The sequence below is a fragment of the Antennarius striatus genome, chromosome 7 (assembly GCF_040054535.1).
Source record: "Antennarius striatus isolate MH-2024 chromosome 7, ASM4005453v1, whole genome shotgun sequence".
NCBI classification, from domain to species: domain Eukaryota; kingdom Metazoa; phylum Chordata; class Actinopteri; order Lophiiformes; family Antennariidae; genus Antennarius; species Antennarius striatus.
In genome coordinates, this window is record NC_090782.1 from 12,296,804 (window position 1) to 12,318,883 (window position 22,080).

The following is a 22,080-nucleotide window of genomic DNA, read 5'->3' on the forward strand; positions in this document are numbered from 1 at the left end:
TTGTGGGTTGATGACTATAAATTAAAGTTTTAAGATGTGCACAGATTAAGTTCTACCTAGAACATGAGCTGTTCACTATTTGTTTACACATGACAGAAACGTGAGCTTTAAATAAAACAGGAGAATTCTACAACTTTCTCTCATGCTGTGAATCAATCTGTTGTTTTGCACAGATGAAGCTGATTGGACGGTCAGAACCAGAACCTGTTCCTGCTCTGTTGTTTGGTGGACATGAACTACATGTGTTGCTGCTACGTCACACTCCTGCCGAGGCTCAGATGTTGAAGCGCCGGTTCCTGGTTTGCACTGCCCTCCTCTCTCTGAGGTACATGTTGACATAGGAGGTTATAAGATCATCCATCTTGTAACCCTTTTTAAAGAGACACAGAGAAAAGAGGAAATGAAAGGGATGAATTTTACCGACTGACGCTTTAAAGCCTCAAGCTCTCATGTCTATTGATAGATCTTACCAGCGAGGTTTCACAAAGGAATTTGCTCCCCCTGACTAAATTGCCAATAGTCATGTGAAAGTAAGTGCTTCCGCTGCACCAGTTTGCAATGTGGTTGTAAGGATGATTCGCCAGCACATCCTTTATAAGACAAAATAACTGTTAATGTTAAAAAGTAGGAGGAAGGTGTTGAATGATGGCTGTTGAGGACGCTTTTTCACCTTGGTCTTTGGGTGCATGATGCTGAGTCCCTTCTTGCTGATTGCTATTCGAACAATGTCTGGGAAATTTGGCTCCGATGTTTGCTGGAAGTAAAGTTTTTTTTGGCAAATGAGAAAAGTTATCACTGGAGCCGTGATTGTGATCAGTCAATGTGCAGTTCATGCATGCTGGTGACAGAGGGTGTGAACTAAGTAGCTGGACAATAGGTACGGAACTAAAGCAGCGTTTGTGCTGCAACTCTTACCTTCACTTCAAAGAAGGCGCAGCCGAACGTTGGCCAGCGGTACACCATCTTCAGGAAGGCCACCTTAGCTTCATCCACAGTCATACCAACTTGTTTGTTATAAGAAGCAGTAATAACCTAAAAATAAAAAAACATGGACGTTCACCGTATGATCCAATACGCTAGTCTGAAGTATTTGCACTGCTCTAATGAGGTTAATCAGTTTCTAACACCCCCACAGCCTTCAGGCAGTATTCTGAACCGAGATGGGAATCACATGAACACACAATGGTTACACTGTTCCTATGGACACTTAAAAGCAGACGGCTGCTTCTATTCTGTCATGAATATCCGTAAAGAGACTGCAGTAAATAATAAATTATCCAAAGTGACCCTGTGTATATTTTTTTATTTCCTGTGGGTCAAAGAACTGCATTGTTACCAAAGAACTATATAAACACTCCAGTGCGCCACAGCCTCACACTGACAGTATTGTCTTTATTCATCTCTGTTCACTCAGGAACAAACACCTGAAGCAGTGATGACATTCCTTGGTTTTTACACTGATCAGTGATGTTAGCATGTCAAAATGCTACAACAGGATGGTGAAGTTGGTAAAAATTATCCCCTAAACCCATGTACTACTCTATCAGCTGTAAAAGTTCAATTGAAAGTTCAGTTGAAATTTCATTTTGCAAAATCAGTGACCTTAACCTTGAGAGAGAGAGAGAGAGAGAGAGAGAGAGAGAGAGAGAGAGAGAGAGAGAGAGAGAGAGAGAGAGAGAGAGAGAGAGAGAGAGAGAGAGAGAGAGAGAGAGAGAGAGAGAGAGAGATTAGGACAAATGCTATGTTCTTACAGGCTGACCTCGCCAGAGTTCTGTGATAGATGTGCAGCAGGAGGAACAAATGAGGTTGGAGCCGTGCCACAGACAGAATCAGGAAGTCAAACAGTGCTGAGGTTGTGTGTTGTATTTTTATGAGGTGTAGTTAATAAGAGAATTATAGCGTGACAGTATTCGTTTTAAAAGACACACTAGCTAAATAGACCTCTGACCTGACTGAAAGCCCCTCATACCTTCTTCCACTCGTTGTCAGACATGGCCTTCAGCTGGTCCACAGGAACCAGCTCCTTCAGCATCTTAGGGATCATCACAATCTGGCTCTTGTCACTGCTAACTTTGATCCTGAACAGCAGAGCCGCAATGTTGATCATTTCCTCTTTGGTGCAAACATGGTAGCCTCTCAGGTATTTAGGAAGCTCCTAGTGGACGCAAAGATATTCCGATTGGAGCATTCTAGTGAACCCAGTGATACCAGTGATGGCTCGGGTAAGATCAGGTGTCATGTCATAAACTCATCTGCTCAGGAAAGCTACATCATTCGAGTTGTACCTGAGGGAAATGAAACATAAGGTCTGCTTCTAAGTCTCTGCCGGGGACGACGTTGAACCACAGCTTCCTCATGAAGAACACCAGGTAGGGTGTATTGACTGGGCCACCTGCACAGCACACACACAAGTGTCCATGGGACAGAGAAAGAGTTGGATTTGCATTTTCTTTTTTGTTTTACCTTCTTTAATCCTCTTGGCTTTCTTGGACCAGTCAGTTATTTGTCTCAGACTATCAAAGAAGTAGTCCGTATCACTCAGACTGAGAACCTGACAGATACACAAACACATCTTATTTACATCCACTGGCACAATATTCAATATCAAAACAAAGCACAAAAGGTTGGAAACTGTCGAGGAAACCTTGTCCTCTGTTTTGACGAAGACGCTGAAACCGTCTGCTGAGGCCAAGCTGAGCTTATTGGCGATGTTCAGGATGAGATCCCTGATCCTGGTGTTCGTTGTGACCTCAAATATCTGAAGAGAGACGAAAGGAGAACCCCTGGATCATTTGCACTGCTATTGTAACATTGTACCTGGGATGCTTTTGTAGCTTTAAAACCACTGCGTGTGTACCTCTTCTGCGTTGTCGGGGAAGTGGACTTTGTGGAAAATCTGGGTGCTATTTAGTTGGATTGCATCCACTTCAACCTGATGAGGTGGGAGTTTCCTCGGCTCCATCCTACACAAATATATCAATGTTTCATCTCTTTTAAAAAGGAATTTGGTAGCCGCCATCACAGACTCTTGATCTCATGCACTCTTCTTTGAGGCATGAGAGAATACAGTGTTCTACACCGGTAACATTTAATCCGGACTGTTGGGCTAACCTCAGCGAGCTCTGCAGCCTCTGCAGGCAGTCGGAGGCCAGGGGCTCTCTGCAGCGGGACTCCAGAAAACGCTGAGTGTGTTTCAGAAGAGACTGGCTGGGAGGAAACAGACCACAACACAACCAGAGCAGCTGCCAGCCCTGCTCCATGCTGAACCTGGGTTACCATAAAACACAGAATACACAGGGGAACCATAAGAATAATGACCGAAGCCTGCTCTGTATTCACATCCATTCTAAGAAAAACCTTTTCTCTACTGTTGCCCTCTACAATTCTACTTTTAGTACCTGCTGGCGTCTAAATAATGAAAAATACATAGAGGAATTAAGATGTTCACTGATGCAGGTCACTAATCAGGCTTTTCCTCTAAAGCTTAGGTTGATTATCAAAAGTATTTTAATCTATTTTCTTGATTCATAAATTAAAAGATAGATCTATAAAATATGACATAGTCCTAAAAACACAAGGCTTGTCTTGACTCATCAACACAAAAGTTTGTAAGCATAAAGTCTTTGAGTTGATGAGGTAGACCCAGAGAATATTGGCATGTTTTAAGATAAAGTAATTGTTGGTAAATGTTACAGCAATAATTTGTAATCTGTAACACAATTTATTGTGTTCCAGGGTGTGCGGTACATTTGAGAAAATCATTTACCTCCTCATTATAATGCATAATAAATTACAACTATGCCCAAAGCAATGTAAAAAAGTTCCATGTACTGCACTTTTTTGTGTCAATAAAACCAGCAGTGATGTTGTACTAACTAAAAATGAATAATAAACGCAGGTCAAACGCAGATACACGGTCTGTCTGGGAAGGTGAACTGACTTCAGCATACCGTTGGTGGTTGTTGGTCATCTGCTTCATGATCTGGCAGTAGATCTCATCCCTGAGAGCCTCGTGTTTGGTGGCCGGACCAAAGATCTGGTCGGTCAGCTCTATTGGACTCGGCATCTGCTTCGTGGGGTAGTCGCCCATATATTTCAGGATCGGTGGGCACCAGTCAAGGATGAACAACCGTCATGCGACACAGCTGTGATTATAGTTCTAAGAATTCTGTAGTCAGAACTCCCTATTTTTTTTAAATGTTAATGTTGGAGGAACTGTGAGGAACCAAAGTTTTAGAACACCATGCAGGTGCTCTGAACACAGAAGTAAACTTAAACATGTTGCGTTTGTTGTATTAATGTACAGAATGAATCAGTGAAGCACCATTTTTGATAATCTGTGTGAAACTTGGCCAACAGTTTGTAGCCTTGAGAAACCTAACAAACCAGAACAAAATCCTAAACTGCCTCAGAACGCCCTTCAGCAACCAGGAGCTGACTTCAGTTCAGTCTTCCTACTGTTTGTGGTGCTAATGCATGTGGTTGTTGAACCCACATTGTCCTTAACAAGTAATAGTAAGCCAAGTATTCCAAACGTTCCACTGTTTTCTTGTGAACATCTTAATTAGGAACTACTTTCTTGCCAACAAACAGCTACAGAGCGGCGGCACGCTGTCTGCCAGCGGACAGGTGAGCCCTTTTCTGGAAGTGAAGCTGCTCTGGTAAAGTATGTGACACTTTTGACATCACAGTGATGTGGGAAGGATATCAGGGAAGGCCAGGCAGGCTTTGTGGCTGAGGTCTGAGTTGCCCACCAGGCTCTTGAGGAGGGGCTGTCTGATTGGCTCTCTGGAGCTGATCCACAGCCTCTCAGGAGCAGCATTCCTGGAAATCACCTGACGGTTCACATCCTTGGTGGGCTGCCTGTATCATAAAAAGGAAAATACCCTCCACTGAGCATTTTGTTTCTGATCAGCTGAAAACAAAATAACAGGTAGAACCTCATCAAACATTTCAGGTACCTGAAATATTCCACGGAGAATTCTTTCAGAGTGATAGGAGCAAATCTCTCCATCGTTCCCACTCCTTTCAGGTTTGTCTCTATGATGTTCTTCCTCTGGTTAGGGGACAAATTGAGGAGGCTCTGCAATAAAGAAGCATGCAACACATTCAATACTCCACATGTTACATTCAGGATAACTCATCTGAGAGGATGCGTCTTTGACGTCTCCATACCATAACCTCATTGGAGGGTTTGCTGAGCGTCGGAAGGATTAAGATGGCATCGGTGGGAACGGCTCCTATTTGTCTCGTGCGTTCATTCTCTCCCTTAATCCATACGTGTTTCTGAGAAAACTCATCATCTCTGATTATGATGATGAGCTCTCCTTTCTTGAAGCTGAGGAAAGTGGGGTCATCTACGGGAGAGTGGGAGTCGATTCACAGTTTAATCATCAGACAGTATTCAGTTAAGCTGTGAGGATGTACAAAACAAATGTGTGACCTCGTCTGTCGGCTTCCCTCAGGGCCACGGCGTACTGAGATCTCTCTGTCAGTCCACTGAGTAACATGGTCACCAGCTCTGACATGTCATCAGCCGCCGCTCCAGCCAGAGTGAAGTCTCCCTTCAGAGTCAGCAGGTTCACGGCCGGGCCAGAAGCCTTACTCTCTCTGAAAGGCCATCATAGCACATGTTACACCTCACCCTCAGTGGAAAGAGTCACAACGCTGCCCCCCCTCTGATCACGCCTCCACCTTATGGTATTAACTCCAGTGACATCAGGGAAGGAGAGCTCCAGCAGCCTCCTCTCTCGTTCATCCAGGAAGGTGATACCAGTCCAGTTTATAGCCACTATGAAGCTGCTCTTTGGGAGAGGAGGTCCTGAAGAAGAAAAGCAAGATTCAGTGAGGCGAGGTGTGTTGTTTGCATCATGTGTGAATGATGTGGGGGCCTCAGGCTGTCTGTGAAAGAAGGCCTCAGTGGTGAGGGATGGAGCATCAGCCCAAAGACGATGATATTTTTATAATGAAGCATTTAAAGCCCAGCTGATTCAATTGACCTTATTCTGTGACTTAGACTTTATGCTCCAACGCAGATGTGTACAACCCTGTCTGGCCCGTGAGAAGCCAATCACAAATTACGTACACATTACACAAATGAGAATAAATTTAACACCAGAATTTAAAATAGCCTAATAAAAGTATTTACAAACTTTTTTATTCTTCCAATTAGTAGTATAAGCTATTCTAAATATTTAGTATAGTGCATTTTACAATAGAAGAAAGTTTAGCAGAATTAAGTTCAAGTTATCATTGGTGCGGCCCCCTGACACAATGCAGGTTTCTCATGTGTCCCCATGTAAAAGTTAATTGGCCGCCCATGCTCTATACTATATGCTAATATACTGGGGAAAAAAACACAAATTCAACTATTAACCATTTGGCCATTTAGAGGTACATGGGGGTGAACTCATTTTCTGGCATTGCTTAAGGGGTGTTAAAGGGCACTGCAACACACACCGTTGTTTCTACTTTTTTTCATTTAGTCCATAAACTTTCACAAAATAAATTAGCCATTTACAGCATGTCAATCCAAAGTTCAACCAAAGATATTCAGCTTGCAATGTTCCAAAATACAAAAATAATAGACACCATTTAGATGTTACATTTATTGCATGTGCTATAATATAATGTTTGTTATCACTTATAAATGAAACAATCTTGCAGTCTGTGGCCTCAAGGAGAACAACATCCTGTCTGTGTTGGAACAAATGAAGCATCAGCTACAAGCTGCACTGGGAAACTCTGTTAGTTGTGTTAAATTGAGGAATCATGTTGTGGTAACCTACAATTATGATACTTTTATGTTACCAGCATGTCATCAACTCTGCAATTTCACATTGGAACAAAATAAATCTTCATCTCTTTAGCAAAACACCCAGTGTGTCGGTGAGCCGGAGTTCATCCTTGGTGCAAATTGGTTGTTTACACAGTAGTAAATCTTAAAGGATGAAAGAAAAGTTTTTTCCTGGCCCACTTACTCGTTCCTTATCATCTACTTTGTTCAAGTTTTCACCCCAGCGCTTTAACGTGTCTATAAATAGTCCTTGTATATTCCAGTTTGGCACAGATACAAAACGGGGGCTGGTTACAAAACAGCTTCACTGCTGATCATTAAAATTGTTTGTATTTTCAAGGAATGTGAAGAAATGTGCTACACATTTTTAAAAATACAGATCAATAAAATAAAATGTCAGTCAGAAAAAAGCTGAGCATTATGTTTAACATTTTAGGAAGAAAATAAATGTATGACGCAGAATTTAAATGTCAGCGTTTAACAGTTACTGTGATAGCTCTAAATGTTCCACTTTGGTCTTCAACTGATAACAGATGTAAAATTCTAGGGTGACTTTTGTTAAAAATCTGTGTTATCGATCCTGTCAGTGGAGTGAAGCATTTCTAATTATTATATTTCATCAACTTTTATATTTCTTAAAAAGGATCATTACACTGTTGTTATATTTGCTTTACACATTGGTATTTGCTACATTAAAAAGAGATTAAAAAAAAGATATAAGAGAGGAGAGAAACGTTGTTTTCAAACAGACTCCCACCTGACAGTTGGACGACCTCAAAGAACCTGGAGAAGAACATGGGCCACTTCATACGGGCGTAGTCCACCACCTCTGCCTTCACTGAATCTGCTCTTTGGTTTGAGCTCAAATAAGAACCCTGATGTGGTTTCAGAAAATAAACAGAACATTAGATCGACTCGAGGAGCTGTGGAAATTATGTTTTCCTGTCCATGTCAGACCTTTTGGCCCTGTTTAGACCTGGCATTAATATACAGTCTCTATCTGGGAGGGGAAAATGTGCACAATTTCAGTCATCTTTGGACACACTTTGTAGTTCAATGGGATTTGTAATATATATATGTATATTTAAATTTTCTAGATTGCAGAGCATGCTGAATGCTAAATTTATCAAACTATGAAATAACATGGGATCAAGTGGCAAACAGATAAGAAACTAGACAAAGCAAATTACTCAAGCTTGGGTTTCACTCTGGAGGACAGACAGCTGGTCTCAACAGCAAAAACGAAATCTCAGGTCTTTTGTACCGTGTTGGATTCAAGTGTCATCTTAATGCGTGTCTGATACGGGATGTGACCGACCTGAGCGTGAGCAGCGCTGACCAGCTGCACCCATTTGGTCTCTGATTTAGCCTCCAGCAGAGGGATGCTGATGCAGTCCTGAACAGCTTCAGTCACATGCTCTGCGCTGCCGTCTGAGCCGTGTTGGACGTACAGATGTTTGGCAGCAAGTTGAACGAGATCATCCTCCTAAGTGGGTAAAGAAGATGTGATGATTATATCTAATAATATGGCAGCAGCTACATAGGTTAAGTAGGAGCTGACCTTTCCACATTGATACTCTCCAAACTTCAAACCCTGGATGAACTGTTGGTAGATGAGGTCCGTGCTGATCTTGTCCTCCTTGCAGTCGTGCCAGGGGGTGAAGATCTCCTTACGGAAGAAGAGCTTCCAGGGAGCGTGTTGTTCCTGGCCTCCTCTCTTCTTCACCTCCTGCTCGCACTGGGAGATGGCGTCCATCACATGTTCCCTGCCACTGCCCAGAGCCCACACCTTCAGGACAGGTTAGCTATCAACATGTGCTTCATGACCACAACACACATCACTGAGTTTTTCAGGACACTGTGAACTATATAGATTTGTTCACACTTTAAAGTCCAGTTCAGTTTTCCCAGAGTGCAACATACATCCGACTCATTATTTATTGGACTTTCTTGGACTATTTATTGGATCAATAGTATATACTGAGTTCTTATTTTCTTATCTTAATCATGGAGGTCAGGCTTTATTTTGCACCCATATTTCAGACACATTATATAGTTTCTATGAATGATATATGAAAATATTGGGAATAAACAAATTTGTTTGGAACACCTGGAGGCTGTTTATTCTGTTTGTATCAAAGTTTTAAAAAAAAAGTATTTATGAGGTTGGCGCTGAGCTTTATGGGTAGATACCATAAGAGATACTATAATTTCACAAACATGCATCTGAGAACAAAAACACCCTTCTTTCAAAAAATGTTTTAACAATATTAATAATATATTTTGACAGCATGAAGAATAAGAAGCTTTTTTTTCTTCTCAGATTAAACAATGGAGCTCAGACCGTTGTGAAGGTAGAACATGTAGTGTCACCTGCGTGACACAGACCTACCTTTCCATACAAGGCAACATAGAGGGAAAATCCAAAGGTGTCCTTGAGTTTGACTTTGTTGGAGAGGACCTGGCAGATCTCTCTGGATGTAGACGCTGAGTCAACAGGCAGGTTGATGGAGCGTCCATCCATCAACATCACAGAAACACTCATGGGTTTTTTAGTCTTGGTTGCCTATCAGTACAGCACAATACAAACCACCACGTTCATGTTCTGTGAAATTTACTACAGTTACAACTGCTCGTGAAATCACTAACAATTAGTGATCGTGAGGTCCGTGAATTATACAGATAATGTTTCTTGATAGAGATCCTGATGCATCAGAAACAGATGAGATCAACTGATCTCAAAATCCTGACTGAGATGTATGCTTCTGCTAGGACACCAACACCAATAATATGGGTACAATGTCAATGCTTTCATCACACATTTATTATATAAGTCAGTCAATAATTTAATCAGTATCAGCCTCCATACCTGCAGCTCCAGCCAGGCTGGAGGCTCCCCACGCACCCCGTTCAATCCTGTGCGCCGCAGCCTTTCTGCACAGTAAGAAGCATAGCCTCCTGGAGCAAAACGGATGAAGCTTTGCAGGTGCTGCCAAGGAATAAAGATGTGGTAAAGTGATTAAAAAAAAAACATTACAGCAAGTAGTACAGGGTTTGTGAGAATGAAGCTACTAATGCAACTGTTGAACAGACCTTCAAAAACCTCTCACTAGGAGTGAAAATGCCAAGACAGAGGGACAGCAGGATCCAGCCACGAAAGTAGCTGTTCCGATTGTTGTTGTCCTGAAGCTGCTTGCAAATCTGACAGTAAATCTCATCCCTGTGCAGACAGGCAGGAGAAACTGCATTAGAAATACATTTTTAAAAGATATGTGAATGTGCACCTTTTCTTTCTGTACCGAAGGTCACGTCTGACGATAGCGTATCCCACGATGATGTGAAGCTTTTCCAGTGACGTCAGTGGTCGGTCCAGTGTGGGTCCTTCTCCAATCATGACATCACTGTCCTCTTTCACCGTCTGCAGGGTGGGAGTCTTTGACACCTCAGTCAGGTCATCTGACTGCAAGAAGAAACAACACATAAGGATTATATATGTTTAACAAATTACAAAACATCACACAAATGAGATAGTTTAGGCTCCACCTCACCTCCTCCACAATGATCGAGGGTTTCCTGAGGCCTGAGATGGATTCTGAGGTCACGTTTTCTTGCGCAGAACCTTTCTTGTGTCTGGACAGAATGTCAGTGAATATGGTTCCCTTTCTTGCCTGAGGGTTCTTCTCCGGCACAGTGTACGCCCTCGGGTTTTGAGCGATCTCATTGGGCACAACAGAAGCCTTCTTGTTTCGTGCCAGAAGGTCTGTGAAGATGGAGCTCTTCCTGGGTTTTGATGTCTCCTCAGGTACTGTGGGAGGTGGTCTCTCTTTTTTACTCCTTAGAACCCTCTAAAACAGTCAAAAAACATATTTTACATACATCCATCTACATGTTGAAGAGACAATCGCAATTGTCTCTTCTACAACTACTTACCCACCTTCATAATTCCTACTTTCCAAGGTTTATGCAGACATTTACCTGGTCCGGGCCGACCATGTGGCTGAAACGTCTGTCTTGTCTGGAAATCAGGTCTTGTGGTAGGAGCCGTTCCTCTCTAGGACCTCCCTGGATCTGCTTCTTGGGCTCAGGGAGATCTCCCATGAACCTCAGGATGATCCACCACACAGTCAGAGAGGCCTGGTGGTAGAATAACAGAAACAGCATATTTCATGAATTCAAATCAAACACTTTCATGTTAGATGACTGAAATGATTCATTCAAGTGTTTTAAGTGGAGCACCAGGACGTCAGATTCGTCTTCGTGGTAAAGCAGGGGCTGCCGAAGCCGCTGACGGATGTGGGTGGGGGTGGCCGCACCCTGGAAGTACATGGAGGCAAATTTGGAGAAGGCGTACTCATCCAGGTCATCGTCATCCTCTTTGGGAAGATCCTCTTCCATGGGAAGATCGTCGATGTCTATCTCCTCAATAACCATCCTCCTCTCCTCATAATTCTGAGGACAGATAGACACATGAAGTGACTGGCTATAAAGAGATTTAAAAAATGCACAAACATTTGGTGAGCAAACCTCCTGGCCTCCTGTCACAACAGGGAGGAAGTCAAAGATGCTGTCCACCATCTCTTGGTCTGTGATGGATTCTGACTGAGTCTTGGCCTCCATTATTCTCTTCTGCCTCAGGATTTCCTCCAAGTGTAACTGCTTTGCTAAAAGAGCTCGCCGTTCTTCTTCTTTCTGTTTGGCAGAGAGGTACATCTGAAAGAACACAAAAAATAAGATCAGATTTACTAACAGTAGCTTTGATGAGTAACAGAATGTAATTAATAATTACAAATGCAATTTGTACAATAGAAAACATGGGTTGTCCTAAGTTTCTGAGCAAAAAACTCAACAATTATACCATAAATTTAAACCTGCTTTAAGTTCCTGAATTCAAACTTTCCTTTCCAGTTTCATTTTGTTCGTTTGTAATCATAAATTATTGAGTCAGTTCAGCAAAAACGGGCTAGTTGAAATGTTCGCCTAATTATAATAAACAGTTGGCTCATTATTAACAGATGTAATCAGGTGAAAGAGATGCAGCGAGTGAAAAGTTATGGATGTTTTGAACATGGTGGATAAGAAAGAAGTTCATCTGGTATGACTGAAAGTTGCCTTAGATTAATTACTGGATGTCCTTCATAGTTCTTAATGTTGAACTCACATCTCTCTTCATCTTTTTTAGGGCTATTCTTGCCAGCAGACCTCTGGTCTGTGCCTGCAGCAGGATCACTGCCTCTCTCTGGCGCTTCCATTCCCTCCTGGCCAGGCATCCTCGGGTTTGGGCTTGCAGGAGGATGGCTGCATCCCGCTTCTTATTGTACTGGGAGTGGAGTTGGCGAGAGCGAACCTGTGCCTGTAGTCTTGCAAAGCCATGCTGGACCTAGAATTAGAACATAATAAATGGGGTTTAGTTTTTATTTATCTATTTTCTTAAAATGGCCAATACTGAACACAAAATATCCAATGTTTTTCTTGCAATGACCACATGTCTATACCTGTAAGTACTTCTTAAGATGAAGATAGAATAAGATCTGACTGATATAACATTAACATAAACACTTAAAATGGAGCAGTAATTCATGGAAACAATATAATAAACGTCCCTTTTGTAATTTCAGATTTTAAAAACTTCATGTTAAAAGCTGACTCACCACTTTATATAGTTTTCTGCCTTTGTGTCCTCTCCAGTGCTTCTGGATAACAATAGCACCTGCTTTTTCCCTCAGGAACTGCCTCCTTCAGAGATATGATATTACTTGTTACACAATCTAACAATAATGGATATTTTTACAGCTTTTTGTCCCTTACCTGTATTTGTAGCCCCTCAGGACTTTCTGGATTAGAAGTGCCTTCACATTGAGTTCTTTCATTCGCTCCACTTCAAGCATAGTGTCATGGCAGTCCTGAGAGAAAAAGGTTGAATGATGTGACTTTGTTGAAATGGAAAATCTTAAATGATCAAAATTATGTGGGTTTAAGTGCTTCAGCATAAAATACAAATGAATGAAATATCAATTTTCACAAGACACTTAAGCATCCACACATTATCAACAGCAGAAAACACTATGTGTATGGCAGCACCTTGAGGAATATCTTTGTCTTCCCAGTCTTCCAGTTTCCCTCTTCAGCAAGCACAGTCTCACAGATGCTTTCACAGCATTTCACTTTACTCTCCTGTTAGAGGAAACCAATCATCACAAAGCCATAGCGAAAGATTCTGTGAGGATGTTGTGGCCTAAAGTTAACATTTTCAGCTCACCGTTTTAGGATCACAGAGGTAGGTTTTCAGGAGGACGCGGTATCTAACCAGGAACTCATCAAACGTGTAGCGTACTGGATAGCCAGCCTTCCGGATCTTGATGGTCTCCATCATACCAGAGTAACGGAGCTGGCGCATGCACAACTCTCTGTCAAACAGCTGAGACACAGAGGGATGTCATCTTCATCGTGTTCATTTAATCTTTTCTTTTGTTTGTGGCACAGATGTGAATCAGTTCTATTTCCTCACCATCGGCTTCTTGTCGTCGTTGGGTTTAATGCAGCGGATGAAGTAAGGTTGGCACACAGTCAGCGTTTTCATCAGAGAATCCAGAGACTGGCGGAACTGACCAGCCAGAGTTGGAACACGCTTTTTCGTATCCATCACTTGCTGTCCAACACAAGGAGGTATAAGCAGTTGCATTCCGTGTTTTATTCATGGATGCTGCAGTAATACTGAAGCTAATGGTGACACTGACCCTGAGGGTGCTGGAGGCCTTGGTTATGATCATCCTGGGGTTGACACTGCTCTTGATTGTACCGGTGGACAGCTCCTTGTGAAATGTCTGCTTGAGGAGTTTGTTGGTGGAAGTCTCCACCAGCTGAATCAGATCTGAGCTCAGAGCGTCTCGGTTTTTCTCAAGGAAACCTCAAAACAAGACAGGTACAAAGAGGAAATCACAAAGGGCTCTGTGAGAATGGTTTACAGCTTATAAAGTCTCGTAGAGTACCTTTTGAGTCATAGTAGACCACTCCAGCAAAATGTTGGATTCCAAACTGAGTCTCATAGTTGTTTTTTGGGGGGGTGTATATGCCAACTCTCCCATGGTTCTGATTAAATTTTTCCAGCATGGTAGCATCTGTGCCCTAAAAATAAACAAGAGAAGACATTTAAAACTTGCTTTGCTATACTTTGAATGTGATTAACAAGGTAGAAGAAGATTATGGACCTTGGGGAAGTTGCTTTCCTCATCAATAAGAGCCAGCATGTTCAGAGGTTTGATGGCCAGGGCATCCAGAGTGCTTTGGTTGTCTTGGTAGTCGATGTGTTTCCAAACAATATTTTCACGGGTGTACTCCAGTTGCTCCAGCTTGAAAACATGCCTGACGAAGAACTGCTGCAGCTGCTCATTGGCGAAGTTGATGCAGAGCTGCTCAAAGCTGCATCCATTCAACGCGTCCAGCAGCGCCAGAGGAAAGACAGAGGGGTGGTCAGGAGGATATGCTCTTCTTCATCCAACAACACCAGCAGTAAAGCACTGAAGCAGTCTGATGGTGGCTTACTGGCATGGTTTGGACTATAATGTGTGAGTTTGTGTGTTTTGTCTTAGTCTGATCCCTCGGGGTCCAAAAACATGCTACACAGGTGAATGGGTAACTATTGCCTGTAGGTGTGAACGATTGCATATTTTTCTATGGATTGGCCTGTAATTAACGACCAGATGAGGTGACAGACAACAGTCAGGTCTCATGAATACAGATATCAATTTTCTGCTGATCAGTGGATTGCTACTGATTTTTCATTTAAATTTATCAATGATGTGAAAGGGGTAGTCGCCCTACTTTAATTTTTGTCTTCAAAAGGTATCTTGCATTAGCTTAATTTTGCAGCATATTTTCCGCGACAAGGAAAATCAGATAACTTTGTTGTGCCTATCGGATTGGCAATTAATACATTTTCAAAAGAGTAAATGACCGTTTCATTAAATATGTTGACTTATTTAAAAATGCAATAATATCTAGATATTTACTTTTTCTTATCAAAGATTTCACCCTGGTTCCGTTACAAATTACTGAAAGGTTCTCTGCTTTTGGGTCAGCATAAATCATTCATTCATTCATTCATTTTCTGCCGCTTTATCCGCCGTAGCAGGTCACGGGAAGCTGCAGCCTATCCCAGCTGGCATAAGGGCGTGAGGCGGGGGACACTCCGGGCACGACGTCAGTGCACCGTGGAGCCACACACAAAGACAGACAAACACGCACACACACAATTTTGGGCCAATTTTGGGACCGGCCAATCAACCTGAAGCACATGCTTTTGGAGGTGGGAAGAATCCAGAGAACCTGGATTCATTTGAAAACTTTTTTTTTTTAATGTTGTTCCCACTGACCTGTTTTTCTTGAAATTCTCAAAGCCAAAAATATCGAGTAATCCTATTGACTGTTGAAACTCAGTGGAATCCTCGGGTTGCTTATAAATGGCAGTATTGATTTTGGCCACAATCCAAAGGAAAAGTCTTCCATAAATAGCCTGAGAATAAAACAGACAACAGCTCATGACAGCACAAACAATCCAAACGGAATGACTTTTACCATTTCTGACCCTACGGGTCCAGAAAGTCAGTACAGTTATACTGTTAAATAGTTTTGATTTATTATTTTTCTTATTTAGCTGTAACTTTAGCTGCTCTCTTGAAAAAGTCATTTGTGTCTATTATAAAGACACTGGTCATACAATACATCATGTGGTAGACAGAGTTGTTATCTTTATTTATCATATAAATAAATATATGATATTTATTTATATAAATATCATATATTTATATGATATTTATATAAACACAGATGGTTATAAACACAGTGCATAGAAGAACCACTGACATGAACTCTAGCTTTTGAACTATTATTAAAAAATCAACAAATTGCTTTGAAAACTGCAATAACAAAATCAAGTGTGTAAATATGTTCTAACACATTCTGTTAAAAGAGAGCTGCTCAATAAAGAAAAGATCCTTCCTTTTGGGATCGTCACTAGACTTCTTCAGAGACCCAATGAGCGTTTAGAGTGTGTGACGTTACTTTAACAAAGGCGTCCCTGCTGTCCACGGCCTGGCTAGAGGTTAGACTTTTGGTCACGCTCTCTCTGGTCGTCATAAAAGAGTGCTGAGTCAGACTTTTCCCCAGCTCTTTTGGAGCTACCTAAAGAATTGAGACAAATGAAGTCAGACCATCTCAGCTCCCTTCTTATCGACACCCATCACAAAAACATGACAAACCTCCAGGAGCTGGCTGGCCATGTTGAAATGGGATGAGGAGACTACGTCACACGCTTCTAGATTATTGACTATGGTGCCTGAAATGATTTAAAAACAAGGTATGACTCCAAAGATGACATTACTGAGACAACAACAAACAGAAGTACCCACAGTACTGTCATCCTGCTACATGACACAGTACTTACCCTCAAAGCACACATTGCCCAGGTGAAGGATGGCAGCCAGCAGTTTGAAGATCTCCCAGGAGTCGTTCTCCGTGAATGTGAGGATCTTCAGGGATGAACAGAAGTGGGCGTACTCCTCTACATCGTCCCGGCCTTCACAGCTGGTGCAGTTACCCTGGTGATGTGAAAACATGAATCAAAGTGTGCATTTCTTTTCAAAATACACCACTACAGATATCAATCAGTACCATGGTCAGATAGTTGTACTCGGAAGCTTTCCCAAGGTTAAGGATCTTCTTCTGTTCCGCTGGCATACCCATCAGCATGTAGTAGAAGATGTGGTAGTTCCTCTCCTCAGGCGCCTGCACAGGAGGGTATGTGGAGTTTAACAACAGCAGTGTCACTGCTAAAAGTTATGATTCCAGACCAGTGATTGGTGGTCAGGGCCAGCAAGGCCTTCTCTGTTGGTCTGACATAACCAGAGATCATGATAATATTTATGATGAAAGTTAATTATATTTTGATGCATTTTCCTTAAATAAATATATTCAAATATATGTATAAATATATAATTATACATTTGGATATAAAATGACATAGGCCAACACCTGTTCTAGCTAACTTGAACTAGTTAACCTGTTCTAGCTAGTGGAGTGTTCTTGAAGAAAGAAAGGAAAATGGATTTTGCGTTTAAATAAGCCGTTTGAAGAGTTCTTTCGGTGAGTACAAGTATTTAATTTAATTTAATTTAAGTTTTCATATTTAATGTTCTACTAATTTCATTTCATTTGAGAGAAGTTATAAACGTCTCAGTCCTGAACACTATATTGGTGGCAGCGTTGGGAGCTGCTCATAGCATTATGGGATGTATTTATGCAAGTTTGACTAAGGATAGCATCACTGAAGGCCTAGGTATGAAATGCACGGCCCGCCACTGTATTTCTCCCACCTGACGGCAAACTCGGGACTTCTCCAGCAGATATTGCTCAATGCGTGCCCCTTCGATGGCCCCATCCTCGGTGAAGTTGATGTCAATGTATTTCCCAAAGCGACTGGAGTTATCGTTTCGAATTGTTTTAGCATTACCAAAAGCTGAGAAGAAGAAAAAAAAATCCAGACATTTTATCAAAGCGGGTCAAGAGCAGCAGGAATCTCTGTGCTGGTGATTGGTTCATACCCTCCAAGATGGGGTTTGCCTCCAGAATCTGCTGCTCGATCCAGGAGTGCTGACCGCTCACAGCAGCCAGGAACTGCAGCATGAGCTTCGTGCTCTCGGTCTTCCCTGCTCCAGACTCTCCACTGAGAGAGAAGAGCAAGCATGTGTAAATAAGAGCTGAGTTAAACAAATATCAAAGTCTTTCATCATTAATGACCATGTTGTTTTGCTGATTTGAGGGTTTTTGATTGTTTCCCAGATAAGCCTTTATTATAAGCACAGGTTTTAGGTGAAGATGGTGTGTCCACCTCACCTACTGTTCTGGTTCTGAACGATACCGTGATGAGTTTTGATGGCAATGAACATTGTGTTGTGTATTGATCAGTCTTTCTTCTTATTGTCTTACATTCATAGTTCAAAATATGTAACTAGAGGGTCTAACAGATATTGGATAGTCTGGGTGAAACAGTTCTAGCATTCCAGGTGTCAGTATGGCTGTTATTCTAATGTAGTTTAATATGAAACTGTTTACATAGAATCTTCAACCGTTCTTAGACATGGAACATTTTTATTTCTAATTGTCCTTCACTGAATTAATTTCCTAGCTGAAAACAAATGTTAAAAGTGATAATTTATCCCCTTTGTCATTTATTTGTCTCTAGGGATGAGGTGTTTTTTTATGTTCAGCCTGTAATCATAATACTTGCCACCAGTGTCAGACACTTCTCTTTATTTTCTTAAGTGACTATTTATTGTAAGCATTCTTGTGAGAATACATTTTTCAGAATGAACAGGAAATTATCTTGTTAATTCTGAAAAGAAATCACAATTTTATTTTTTTTCACCAAGAATTGTGAGATGAGAAAAACACAATATTAGTATGTTCTGCAAGTGAACATATTAAGCTTCTGTGCATTGAAAATGAAAGAAATTACAGTTTTGACTCATCATTTAATGTAATTGTACTAATGTCCAGTATCTAGTTTGGGATTTCTGATCTTCTGGACACTTGGATTAGGGTCGTATGAGATGTATGGAATCATTTCACTTTTGTTGATGTTTCTTCTTGTCCTAAAGTTCCTCATCTTTTTTCAGGAGAATAGTACCATGCTGTTTTGCTGTGCAAGACTAGCGATAATTTGTGAACAAAAAAACTCCTGACTCTTTACCAACAAGAGATTGACAAAATTTTGTTTCATGTTTGGGTGAACTCTTCCTTTAAATGTGATTCAAATGTCTCGCTTGTGTTCATAGAGAAGGAAGTGACTCAGTTAACTTGTTGTGTTAATTATTAGTAGCATTATTTCACATAAATTGACAAAATGTGTCTGTGTAATAATGTTGGATGTTTAATGTAACTATAAATAATAAATGTATTACAGTATTTTACGCACTACAGTGGTACCTCTACTTACAAATGTCTCTACATACAAAATTTTTCTACTTACGAAACGCCTTGACAGGAAAATATTGCCTCTAGTTATGAAAGAAATTTATAGTTACGAAAGGTAACAATACAGTATGGGCTGTTACCGCAGCTCCCAAAGGTTCCTGAATGCAACATTCTTATAGCTCTGCCATTGGCTATTACCTAGCATCTTCCTGGCATCCCATTTGCTAAGAGGGACCTCTGTGGGTAGGAAGATAGGTGTTTATGCAGCGTCCTTGTCATTCAGGTCTCGACCCATGAAGTGTTGTGATAGTTATACGCAAATATATTAACTTTGAGAGTATTTACTATGGACCCCAAGAAAGTGATGGAGAAAAGAGGAAAAGACGAAGTAAAGAGTTTTTTTGTCCATACAAACAAAGCAAAAGATGATAGAAAAGCATAAGAAAGGGATGCGTTTGGTTGATCTCGTCAAAGAATATGGGTGTAATGCATCTACAATCGACAAGTTATTGAAACAAAAGGAAGTTTAAAGAGTTTAAGGCATTGCGTGGGTGGTTGGAGAAGTTCAAAAGGTGGACTGGAATTCACTCAGTTGTTCATGGTGAGGCAAGAGCGCATGAACCAAAGAGGGCGAAAAACAATGGGGACAGCAGTTAAAAGGTAAATGACCTTCATTTTTATTCTTTATTCTTTGTTTTTTACATTATGCACAACTCTCATTTATTGTGTAATAATCTAATTGTAACATGTATTTGTCACATTTTTTGATGGATTTGTATGCTTTATAAAACATTTATGTCTGAATTTTGGGGGGTTTGGAACGGATTAAGGCATTTGCATGGAAAACGCGTCTCTACTTAGGAAATTTTCTACTTAGGTAATTTCTTCCAGAACCAATTAATTTCGTAAGTAGAGGTACCACTGTATAAGGTGCACTGGATTATAAGGCGCACCTTCAGTGAATGGCCTATTTTAAATATAAATTTCATACATAGTGGATTATAAAGGGCACTGGATTATAAAACTCCTTCATCTTCAATGAATAGTATATTTTAAAACCTTTTTCATATATAAGGCACACTGGATTATAAGAAATTGAGAAAATTAAAGGCTATTAGGTGCGCCTTATAGTGTGGAAAATACTGTATATATACAACATGTCACAGCAAACAAGCCAGTCTCCCTGAGTTTCCGTGAACAACAGCATATTACTGTATCTACAGTATGGTTTGATAATTATTTAAAATCAGCTTCTGTGTTGTGTAATCACGCAATAACAGACCTGATGACACAGCATTGGCTCTTCCGAGTGCGTCGCATGTTGAAAAAGCAGTTGTCTGCGATGGCAAAGACGTGTGGCGGCATTTCACCCAGGCGTCTGTCGGTGTACATGTGCACATGCTCAGTGGTGTAGATGGGGAGCAGCTGGTAGGGGTTGACGGCAACCAGAATGGAGCCTGTGTACGTCTTCAGACAGAGAGGGGTGTTATCCCGTTGTAAGCACAAGCGTGTGTGTGTGTGTTTACAACGGGATAACAAGTTATGATAGTGTAAGCAAAATCTCAGGACCAGTGACACCCCCCTCCCTTTAGTATGGACTGCGCTGCAGAGTTCAAAACATGTCAAACACTCAGTCGAGGACAAGGGCTGCTTTAGCATTTAGTGGCATAAAATAGAATAAAATGGCTCGATTCATATTTGCACAAACTCTGTGAAACTTAATTGCTGTGACATCCAAATACTGGGATGTTCTCTTTCAACAGAGGCTAATTCGTCTCCATGGAGACAAACAGCAGTGTAGTGAACTGCAGGTCAAAGTCGAAGATAGAGAGCCATTGACAGGGAAGACACAAACGTGTAAACATTTAAACAGCAGCTTATGAGCCTCATAAAAGTGGGTGTTCCTAGTGACACCCCAGAACAGAAACCTACATAGATGATGCCCTCCTTGTGTCGCACCAGGAGGTTCCTGAGGAGCCCCGCCTCGTTCATATCACCCAGCCTTATCATGTCATCCACACCCTGCACAGAGGTGGGGTGCATGGGCCGAATGGCGCCCGTCTTCTTGTTGATGCGGTGTTCCTGCGTGATGACAGAGGCGACGTTATCAACCAGGCCGACACTCATCGTCCTCCGCCAAAGCAGATTCTGGTGGCGGTTTGTACCTTTCCTTCATCATCGATCAGCATAAGCTGTCCAGTTGCTGAAACCGTGACCTTTGCCCCGATGGGCAGCCCACCGGAGTCCAGCCACACAAAATCTCCCTAGATGGAGAAACCGGTGGGTTCAGGATGGTGAAATGCCACAGTTAAAAAACATAGCTGTCCTTGGAATGACTATCTGAACAACACAGAGTTTAGAATTGTGTGAATAAATATTAAATATGTTATTATAAACAAAATGTTTACATATATCATACTTATTCTCACCTTACTCAAATGCAGCATAGTGGAAACATGCGTTTAGTCTGAAGACAAAATGAAAATACAGACTCAGCTGAGAGACAGCGATTATTAACAAGTACTTGTTACAAAATCAATAATAGAATCATCTTAAAAGTAAAGTATTTACACCCAACAGACAACTTGATGCAGTATTACGATGTACAAAAGTTTCTGAGGTCCTTTAGTGGAAATAATAAACCATGGGGCAGTTTCTTTTTTACATTTTTGATTGACTGAACTCAAACACATTTTAGAAAGAAGACCCCTCCCTGATGACAGTGACTCCAAACTCCCCTTCACGCAGCCCACTTCTAGGGATCATAGATAGAAGACAGTAGTGTATATTTGGTGTCAGCTCATACCTGAGAATATGTTTTTCCGTGGAGGAAGACCCGGCTGCTGCGCTGCTGTAGGAACTTTTACTTGAAGCAGGAAGCAGAGATTTTTCCCAGCAGGCACCCTTTATGGCCCTTTGACTTTGGTCCGGCTTCGGAAGAGCCACCCAGTCTCTATCACCACCAGGAAAACACGTCACTGTAATTTACTCATGTCTGACATCAATCGAAGGGGAGTAAATATAGATGATTTAAAAAGTGTGAACATGATATGTGTTGTTTAGCTTTAATGGATAGATAATGGCATATATAATGGCCTATACTATATATGCAAACTGAAGTGTATTTTGGATAACAAATCAGGTATCTAACCCTTTCATGCATTTTTTAAAGTTCTCTCAGAATTCGTGTATGGATTATCAGATTATTACTAAGGTCTTTTAAATCTCAGTGACATCAATCAAGTTTAAAGTCCAGCCGGATGCTTGAAATAAACCAAATGAAATCCCTCCACTGGTATCTGAGAAGCCGTGTTCAC

At 41.2% G+C, this 22,080-nt stretch overlaps 1 protein-coding gene across 1 annotated transcript; it reads right to left on the reverse strand.

Annotated features, from left to right (window-relative positions):
- Positions 1-10: 10 nt before the first annotated feature.
- LOC137598668 (unconventional myosin-VIIa) lies at positions 11-21,210 on the reverse strand. Its single transcript, XM_068319081.1, has 47 exons — positions 21,193-21,210; positions 20,929-21,027; positions 20,696-20,845; positions 20,046-20,230; positions 17,392-17,513; positions 17,164-17,306; positions 16,463-16,576; positions 16,236-16,389; positions 16,047-16,127; positions 15,854-15,969; positions 15,166-15,305; positions 14,002-14,212; positions 13,783-13,918; positions 13,531-13,700; positions 13,302-13,442; positions 13,053-13,211; positions 12,875-12,967; positions 12,602-12,696; positions 12,445-12,529; positions 11,955-12,173; positions 11,306-11,506; positions 11,033-11,245; positions 10,772-10,930; positions 10,345-10,641; positions 10,096-10,256; positions 9,890-10,016; positions 9,666-9,785; positions 9,189-9,362; positions 8,358-8,585; positions 8,115-8,282; positions 7,554-7,671; positions 5,695-5,821; positions 5,444-5,610; positions 5,176-5,357; positions 4,962-5,083; positions 4,709-4,863; positions 3,951-4,104; positions 3,112-3,267; positions 2,858-2,963; positions 2,645-2,758; positions 2,464-2,551; positions 2,286-2,392; positions 1,970-2,155; positions 916-1,032; positions 671-754; positions 471-590; positions 11-370 (listed from the first exon to the last, which is right to left on the reverse strand). Exons 1-47 carry the CDS (start codon positions 21,208-21,210, stop codon positions 275-277), a joined length of 6,678 nt encoding a protein of 2,225 aa, XP_068175182.1. The 3' UTR covers positions 11-274.
- Positions 21,211-22,080: the final 870 nt, after the last annotated feature.

Excerpts from the sequence above, each read along its gene's own strand:
- LOC137598668 (XM_068319081.1), bottom strand. Across the intron at positions 13,212-13,301 it reads ACGACGACAAGAAGCCGATG|CTGTTTGACAGAGAGTTGTG; the intron begins GTGAGGAAATAG and ends TCTGTGTCTCAG. Across the intron at positions 12,697-12,874 it reads AGACAAAGATATTCCTCAAG|GACTGCCATGACACTATGCT; the intron begins GTGCTGCCATAC and ends TTTTTCTCTCAG.